This window comes from Physcomitrium patens, chromosome 1 (genome assembly GCF_059467195.1).
Source record: "Physcomitrium patens ecotype Gransden chromosome 1, ASM5946719v1, whole genome shotgun sequence".
In the NCBI taxonomy this organism is placed as follows: Eukaryota; Viridiplantae; Streptophyta; class Bryopsida; order Funariales; family Funariaceae; genus Physcomitrium; species Physcomitrium patens.
In genome coordinates, this window is record NC_143410.1 from 2,583,061 (window position 1) to 2,592,814 (window position 9,754).

Sequence of the window (9,754 nt, forward strand, 5' to 3'; positions counted from 1 at the left end):
TCAGATAAGTGGTCCAAGCTCGTTACACATGGATGAATAGCATATGTAAATTTGTTATTTTACTAAAATATTAGCACTTCCTAAGCTCATTCATTTCTACATATTGATATATTTCTTTGCTGGGGAGAGTTTGAAATCACAACATACATCACTTTATAATGTAGGCATGAGCACATGGCATTTAACGTCTATTTTGAAGTATTCAGCTCTTGTAAACATGGATGTTCATTTTCCAATTCCGAGCAAATGGTTTTATAGATAATATTTGATTACGCTTCTGAAACTTATTTACTAAAAATCCAACAGTAATAGATTTCCAAATGCTAGTGTATAATTTTAGTAACAACACTTAAGAAAACATTATTAGAAAGAAGATAACAAAATCGTTTTTGAAACAAAAACTTAATGTATGTTAGGAGAATATATCAAAATAGGACTTTCTAATTCAATTTTATCATAGGTAAAGAATATTTTGTTGATATTTATATGTTTATTTATTAACATACATACATACACACATACATACATACATACATACATACATACATACATACATACAAGTAATGTTTTTTTGTTACATGTGCAAAATTTATTCAATTACTATAAGCTTTCAAATAATTCCTTTACAGATTAAGCCCATTCACATATTTTATCTTTGTATTACAGTTTAAATTAATTACTGAAAAGCTGCTAGTCATATTGACAAAAGATGACTTACATTACATTTAAATAGAGAAACAAAAATCTAGAATCATTTTGAAAATGATGTAAATTATTAAGTGTAATATAAAACTATAAATACATTGGGTAATCATTTTTCAAAATTACTCACTTAAAATATCAATAAAAATTTGTAAAAAAATAAACTAAAAATAAGCAAGTGAAAGAGTCATTATTTGTACCATGGAATGTAATCATGACAAAGCCATGATAAATAAACGATGTAAAAAGATATAGATCATGAATAGAAATATTAATTTACAAAATATTACTTATATCACGCTGTTAGAAATGTTTGAAATTTTGTAAGGTTTGATAAAATCAATATCATTTCCACAATTCAATACAATTTTGCATTCTGTCTCAGTAACTTTTTTTCGATGTATTGCTATGTTGATATATGACAAATTCATGGTGGAGAAAAACAGAATAAAATAAATTAAAAATCCAACACAGATACTATTCTACAACAAACTTATTCATTACATTTGTGTTAACTTTAGTTTTAAGAAGGTTGTCTTTGTTACTCATTTACATACACTTGTTTCTCTTGTGTATATATACATATAATTTAGTGAAATTTAAATAATATTTGCATGTTTATTTTGCCTTCAAATTTTATATTTATGCCAAGACAAACTCATATGTGTACACACATGCATGGGTATTTTGATTAAATAATACTTTGAAAAGCTTCTTCTAACTAATGTTGATTTCAATAAAACACTTTTTCTACACTATTAGGATCTTCCAGGTTGTAGGAGGTGATTTTTTAATCCAACATAATAATAATTTTACAACAATGAAGTAGTTGTTTCTAATAATTAAGGTCCAAGTAAACAAAGTAGAATTTTAAAAACAAATATAAGACCTCAATTATTATCAATATGTTTTCTTTTTGAAATTGAAATAAAATTTATCTAAGTTTCCTTTTTTCTTTTTTAGTATAAATTTGAAATCTATATCCATATTTCTTATTGATGGACTTTTTGTATGTTTTTTGAAGTTGTGATATAATAATATTTGCATGAAATTTCCATTACATTATAAATCAAATCCATCCATTCACACTCAAGGAATTCCAAATTCTTCCTCAGAAAAAGATGTCATTGACAGCCTTTAGCTTCTGTGGACTCTTGAAAGACCCCTCCCTCCCTCCCTGTGGATCCACGTAGGCACTGCCACGGCGAGACCCCGAATGAACTGACGTGGCATGCCACGGAGGCACCCCACCCTCCTCAGGGAATAATAACTAACAATAATAACAATAATAATTCTGTGGTGCGTGAGGTCCAGATATTTCACTCGGAAGATCTAAGCAAAAACATCGGAACCGTGTATCTTCATTCATCTAGTGAAGCAGAGAATGCCACATCGCTTTTCGCCATTCCTCGGATGAAGGGGGATGTCGTCCGTCTCGGGATGAAGAGTGGACAGAACGTCCTTGGTGGGAACGTGTCAGGGGAACTCTATTGAGAACGGCGGGGGGAAATACCCCTGCCTCAGTTTGTTCCCCTTGCTTCATACTTTTCATTTTAGGTCATCTACGAAGGCATTGTTTTATAATTCACCCACGTAAATAACTGAGCATGGTTATGGCCCACTATGTGTGTGAGTATATTTATATAGATACATATATAAAGGAAAAAGGAGGTCCTTATTCAAGTAATAAGAACCATGGAAAATCAAAGATTGTGATATGACGAATACTTTGCATACGATCGGTTCCACCCATTTCTCCTTCTTTAACTGACAGTTAATGACAGCATTGTCCCATCCAGAAACATCCAATCCTAAGGGCCATGGTTTTGAATTAATGGTAAGGGAAATCCACCCATTTTCACTTTTTTGAAATTTCTCCTTACTTTTGTCTTGTCTTTCCTTTTTATATTCTCAGACGCAGAAAATTCCAAAGGAAGTGGAGGCCTTAATTCGAGCTGTGATGTAGTTGGTCTTTTGCAAACCTGTTTACAATTGGTGTTCAGAGTGAGCCAATTAGAGGCTATACCTTCAGCTTATTTTTTGTTTTTTTATTTTTATTTTTTCTGATGTGTGCATGTTTGGGGAGAGCTGATATTTGACTGACGTTACACAAGCCTCACCAAGGATTCCATAGTGTGTGTGTGTGAGTTTCAGCCAGCCCCACTGGTTCTTTAGGCCAAAGTGGAAATGGGGTAAATGAGTTTCATATTAATGTATTTTAAAATTTCTAAAATGATTCAATTTGAATTTGTGATGAGATTCTAGTGTGTTCTTCTGCTCAATGCTTAACAGTTAGCTTGTGCAAGATTTAACTGAACCCTACATTGTTTTCAAAGATTTAAATTAGCATTGTTGAATTGGAGAGACATTGCATGAATATTTTTAAATTCCGTGCAAAAATTGACCACAACAGACACAACACAATAATAGACACGTGTGTACACACAATAGAGAAACACGAAATGTGAGCTTAAAAACATGTAACTTCTCCATGTGTGTACAAACACAGTTTTTTCTCCTCAAGCTACCAATTGTTAGGTACCAACTTTCATGGTATGGTCTCAAAAGGTGAATGAAAAGAAAATGGCAAGTGACAGATATAGTTGCAGTGTTGTGTTCACACCTGAAGTACCTATTCACCCTCCACCACAGTAATGCTGACGTGGCACTTACTCCTAAAAGAGGATTACCCAGTTTTGCTAAAAAGCAGTTTCTTTACTGGGAGGGGAGGGGTAATACATGTGCATTAAAATAATAATAAAATAAAAGTCGTTTGTAGCTTAGATTGTTTGCTTGAATCTTAAGATATTTTTGTCTTTTTTTCTCCTTCACACAAAATATAATAAGTCCTCTAAGATTGTCTGCCGCAATTGTCCAATAGAAGAGCCCCATAGCTATTATGCCAATCACAGTTCCCTGACATGAGACAAAATACCTAGAGAGGCAATAAACCTAAACCCTGAGCCCATCCCCGAATTCATCAAATATCTCTGTTGCCTTCTCTAGAAGGGTCAAAACAAATTCCAGCCTGGCACTTTGCCACGTGGATTCACCGCTCTCATTGAACCCGAATTACCAGAATCTGCTTGATGGTTACACAGGTCACCACTCTCATCAAATTGGCCCACTTTTCATTGACACGAAGTCCACAAAAGCCTTTTTAGTGCAAATTGTAGAATGTTTGTTTCCGTACTGAGATAAAGGAATTCCCGAAATGAACACGGATTCTTTCACTTTTCTAAGCTTTTACTTTGTTGTTTTATTCGAGTGTAGGGAGGATTCGGGCCCAATTGGGTGTCAGAGAGTGCTTATCTAGAATGGGTCGAGGTGATTGGCTGGGTTCGTGATGACATCACTGGGTCGACAGATCTGACTAAGAATTTGTCGTGGGGATGATTCACTTGGGGAAAGAATTGATGATGGTGGTGGTGGTGGTGCTCTGATACATACAGAAAAGGAAACTCACATTATTAGGCGAATGGAGCAATATCTTATCAGCATCTCCGACCCACTTCGCCACGTGGCTCTGCATCCACCCCCACATTTATCCCATTCACAAAGATTTTTTCACTGCTGTTTTCATTTTGTGACGTGGCTCTTCTTCACTATCTCCATACCTGTTAGTCTTTGTCCCCGTTGTACTTTTTTAAGTAACAAATTACGAGAAGTTTAACATTACAATTTATATTATCCTAAGCATAATTTGTGAAATATTCAATTGTGGAGAAGTTATACTTGAGAATGTATTTTGGTATGTGAAATGCAAATCTATATTCCAAAGAGACTGATGCATATAAATATATATATATATATATATATATTTGTCCTAACTTGGTTCCCAGAACATCAAAGTGATGCAATGATAAGCCTTTGATAGAACCATGCTTACACTTATAATAACGAATGGTGAATCCTTTCATTGGTTACGTGTGGAAAAACACACTGGAAACACATGTTTACAGGCTTTGGCTCATCACTTTTTCTTTGTACTCTAATTTGCAACATTTTATTTTCGTTCCCTTTTTATTTTATTTTTTTTCAGATTTAGATACAAAAAAAAACCTTGTTAAAATTCGATTTTTGTAACATGCTAAATTAAAAAAGTAATTAGGAAGAAAAAGTTACTTTGTGAGGTTTGATAATGCATTCAAAACCATTTTTAGGTAATAAAATAGCTTTTATACAATTCTCAACAACTTCATCATATTGCAAAACTATCTCATTCCAAGGATGAACTTCAGTGCAATATCAAACCATTAAACAAGGAACCCTAATTGTAAGGACTTATATTATTTTATTTTCTGACAATGAGCAAAATGAATTTAACATGCAAAGCTCTCAGCTTTCATCATGGATGTAGTGGCAGTACCACACAAGTAAGTTCAAATTGCACCAATATCCAATTTATGCCAAGTTTTATCTGGCTGGCATGGTTATTTATTATTATATAAAGATGTCATGAACATTAGTTTGAAATTCAGTATCGAATTATTTTGACAGCATATCATATCAAATACGAGCTTAGTAACGTATGGATGAATTATGAATGAAAGATGGTTCACGGATATGGAATTGAAGCAGATGAAAATGAGAGTAAGTTTTATTTTATTTTATTATATATATATATTTACTCGGCGTGTGTTCAAATCTGGCAGGGAAACATTGTGCTCCCTAATCGGTGCAGGGGAGCGGGAACTCTACACTCGGGAGAGAGATGTCGACGTGGGTCCGCCACGCCACCTGGAGCGGGGAAGCGTGGGAGCATCACCGCCGCGGCATTATTCCCCCGCGAACTCCCGTGAATGTGATCATCCTGGCTGCGCTTTTGCAGCGCGACGCACACACAACACGGACGGTACAATCCCAGTTACAGAGCTCCCTTCCATCCCGCGCGCCGTCGTCCACAACGCCCCGGGAGTGACAAAAAGGAAAGTGAGTCCGGGCCTTGCAACAAGCGAGAACCGAGTAATAATCGAGCCCTGTTGCAGGGTGGCAGTGGTCATTGCTGGCTATGGCGGCAGTAAAAAGCACGTCAAGGAAAGTCAGAGAAAGGAAAGGCTACGCGAGGGAAGGGAAGGCTGCAAAGCACAGGAATCGGCTAAACGTGGCTCCGGGTGGAGTGCTAGGCTTGCAAGCGGCCACCGTGCCCGCCTATGTCGTGGCTTCCTCTTTCCCAGTCTCTCGCCCTCCATCTTTCTTTCACTCGCCCTTCCATTGTCCGTTCGCTACTCTCCCACGCCATCCCCTGGCGTCGTCACTGTCTCCTCTCCCTCTTCAATCATAAGGTGTTCCTAGCTTAACTATCTTGGCTGCGGTCATCTCCACAACGGTCAGCCCAATCGTGAGGTTCAGCTCGCTGTAGGTGCGGGAAGAATTGGCAAAAGCTGGTGGTGATTGAACTTGAGATTGCTTGACTTGTTGCAAGGAATTGGAGAAGGTTCCGGGGGATCAGTCACAGGCGGAGAGCGAGGAAGGGTGTGGTGTATTAATGCAAGCAGGCTGTGTGCTGAGATTCAGATTGATTGTGCGAGTAGTACGAGTTTCGTTGATCGATAGGGCAGGTAGGATTTGTGCAGCTAGTGGGAGTGCAGGGTGTGTGGCATTCTGCAGCTCGCGCTCGCAGTCCTGTTTGATTCGTGCGAAGTCTTTGGCTGCATTTGACATCATCTGGTGAGGGCGGTGCCAGTGTGGAGCTGCGAGATACAGGAATTGTCGTATTTGCGTGTGACTCAGGGAAAGATTGAGCTACGATATTCAACCTAAAGATGTATTAATCGCTTGCACATGGTTTCGGATATTTTACTCTCAGTTCCGCGAGTTCTGTAGGTGCAACTGGTGCGGCTTCATTCAGTGGTGTAAGGATCCTCGAGGAGACGCAATTTGGAACTGTGAAGTAGCCGATGTTCTGGAAGGGCATTTGGACAGGGGACGAATTCCACACTGTCGAATTCTGGAGCTTCCAGTGATCTACTGATGATTATAACTCTCGAGGAAAGCCAAAAGGGGGTCCAAGGTTAATTCTGAGAGCGTGTGTAGCTCGGGCTCTTTAGGAGGGTGTCCGGGCAGATTGTATTTTCAACCGTGGTATGGAAAGTCCTCTCCTACTCGGTGTATGTAGCCTTTCTTCCATCTCCTCATTTTCTTTATAGCAATGATGCAATTACTTCTCTTGTCATCAATCAATTCATCAGTCACGTGTCGCCCAGAATGTCGTCAGCAGTTCAATAGTCTTCGCCATGCCGCCTCCCCCTCTAGTGCAGTCCTGCGGATAGCTGATTGCATACTGAAAAAATTGTCGTTCCTCATGTCGAGTTTGAGAATTGGCGGCGGTAGAAGAAGCGGCTGTGCTCGCAATTCTGTTCAGAAATCTAATGTAAATTATATTGCTCAGTGTGTTCATTTCTGTGTTAAGCACGTGGGACTGAACATTGTTGTGTTTCTTGTTATGTTCAGGCTCCATCAGATCATTTCTTGGAGGGCCCATCGTCTGGTGACAATGTGGTCGGCGCAACAGCGTCATTGCTGGATAACTCTCGGCTACCTATGCACGACTCCTTAGGTTCAAGTCTCGACAGATTGTGTCGTTTCTCCTTCAGGAAGACTTTGTTCAAATTCGACTCTACGGGTAGTCGATTTAAGCGTCGGAAAGTTTCACTTGAGGAACAATCGACAGGAGCAATTTCTCCACCGCACAGTATCAAGCTCAAGATCTTGGGAGTGGATACTCTGGATCCTCATGATGAGAAGAAGGCAGCCCAGCAGATCTCTATTTGGACTGTGGACAGAGCGCCCACACATGCCATTCTTTCAAACGGCAGCAAAGGCCACAGGAATTTTTCAGAGCGAGCGAAGGTGTTTGAGTTCCCTATGCTCCCAGGAACCAGTCCTCCGCCCGGTGATGCCACAGCCGAGGAAGGTCGCTGCACCAGGCCGGCTTCGATGCCTAACTTGCGTCTAGGGGAGTCTAGGTTAGCACATTCTTTCTCCAAGGTTCCTCTTGAAGTGGATATTCCAAGAGACAACATCAAGCAGACACTCATAAGTGACGCTCAAGGAAAAAGCAAACCCCTGCAGAATGGTGCTGTTTCATGTGGATCGACGCTTCAATCCATTTGTGGTGGCAATGGTGAGGGATCTGTGATTGTATCGCGTCAACATTGCCACGGGGAGGACCATAGGAGTTCATGGGATTTTAAAGTCGTCGCATCGGTGAAGAGCCAGAATAGAAACTTGACGTCCACAGATGTGATTGGCACTATCGCATTTGAGAAGACAAATGAATATTTCGCAACAGGCGGCATCGCTCGTAAAATCCGTGTCTATTCCTACTCTCAACTGGTGTCGGGGGTCAGCTCGACTTACGAGGATGAGGATGAGGATGAAGATGAGGAGGAGTCTTTGGATTATTTGAAGCAACGACGGCTTCGCAAACGACGAGCCTCGACATCTGAAATTGATCATGCGAGGTGCTGTGTACAGGAGGTTTGCACTCCTGCGAAGTTGAGTAGTTTGCAATGGTATCAGGAGAGGCCTAACTTGATTGCCTGTGGCGACTACGACGGCGTTGTAGCTGAGTGGGATTTGGAGAGGAATTGCACTATTAGCGAGAGAGACGAGAATGGCGGGCAGAGGATATGGAGCATAGACTACAGCAAGGACTTTCCTAACCTTATTGCCTCAGCTTCTGATGACGGAACTGTTCGCATATGGGACCGGAATTCTGAACAAAGTGCAGCAATTCTTTCTCATCCAACGTACAGTCCTATCTGCTGCGCCGAATTCGGTCCAGTGTCGTCTTCGCTCATTGCATTGGCTTCTGCAGATAGCAATGTTTATCTGTACGATACCCGATGGTTGTCAACTCCGCTGCTAACCCTCGCGCACCACAAACGTGCAGCCAGCTACGTCAGATTCTTGACTCGGCATAGCTTGGTGTCATCCTCTATCGACAGCTCGGTGAAGCTCTGGGATATAACCTCCTTGAGTTCCACATCCGAAAGAGCTGCCTCTGTTATTTACCAGCATTGCGACACGCTCGTCAAGTCGTTCGGCAGTCATTATAATGTGCGGAACTTTACGGGGTTGTCTGTCCGGAGCGAAGGCGGGCTCATTGCATGTGGCTCTGAAACCAATCAAGCTTTTGTATATGATAGTCAGACGAGCAACCCCATTTTGATGCACAGTTTTGACTACAAGCCGACTTCATCGAACATGAACCCGATTTTGGGCTCGTGGAGCTCCGATCGACTGGCTTCGAAGGAGAGCTTGAAACACTCCGAAGGGGATACGTCGAACAGCCTCATCGTAAGCGCAGTCTGCTGGAGGACGAAGTCAAACGACTGTACATTGGTAGCTGCAAACTCCGATGGCGTCCTTAGGGTGCTGTCTGGAAGCCAAAGTAGAGAGATCAATTAATTCTTCGTTATCCTGGTACCTCTAGCGCCGGATCAGACAAATTAGACTGCAACGTATGGAATGTAGTTGTGAATAGTAGGTAACCGACACGGAGCCTCCATATTGGGGTTTTCGCTGTCCGAGATGATCGTCAGAGACATTGCATCGTGACCTAGGTTTGAAATGAATGCCTGATCAAGAAGCGCAGGCTGCTGCTCTTAAGTGATATCATCTGGGAGGTGCATTGAATTTATTCACATGTCTTCGTCCAATAAATGTGGACTTCTTTCATCGCTTCCTTAGATCATCCTAATTGTGGTTCATCATGATCCCGTCTTAAACTGTGAGGCTTCACGTTTTACACTGCTTCTCTACCGGAAGTATTCTAGCTTTGTTCCATTGAAGCTTTCTCCGGCTGCTTGACAGCCGAAGTGGAGGAATGCGCATTTTGTCCTGTGGGCTATGTAGTTTTGTTTTCATTATATCCCAGTCGAGGAAATTCTTATAATCTTATTCGAACCCTGTGATTATTTGCAGCAGCTCGACCTAGAAAAGCTGCAACTTGAACACAGGGATCTTTCTACCTCTGTAGGAAGGTGTGTGGCCGCGCGCTGTTCTGTGCACCGCACTACCCACTGTTCTGTGCAGTGTGAACGTC

The 9,754-nt window shown here is 40.8% G+C and overlaps 1 protein-coding gene across 2 annotated transcripts; it reads left to right on the plus strand.

Moving 5' to 3' along the window:
• The first annotated feature begins 5,847 nt into the window (after nt 1-5,847).
• LOC112291429 (WD repeat-containing protein RUP2) lies at nt 5,848-9,468 on the plus strand. Of its 2 annotated transcripts, none has more exons than XM_024538807.3 (2): nt 5,848-6,786; nt 7,156-9,468. In XM_024538807.3, the coding sequence occupies exon 2, from the start codon at nt 7,246-7,248 to the stop codon at nt 9,115-9,117; it is 1,872 nt and encodes a 623-aa protein (XP_024394575.1). In that variant the 5' UTR covers nt 5,848-6,786; nt 7,156-7,245; the 3' UTR covers nt 9,118-9,468. The 2 variants fall into 2 exon arrangements, with proteins under 2 accessions (XP_024394575.1, XP_024394565.1); XM_024538797.3 differs by having other exon boundaries at nt 5,900-6,812.
• Nucleotides 9,469-9,754: the final 286 nt, after the last annotated feature.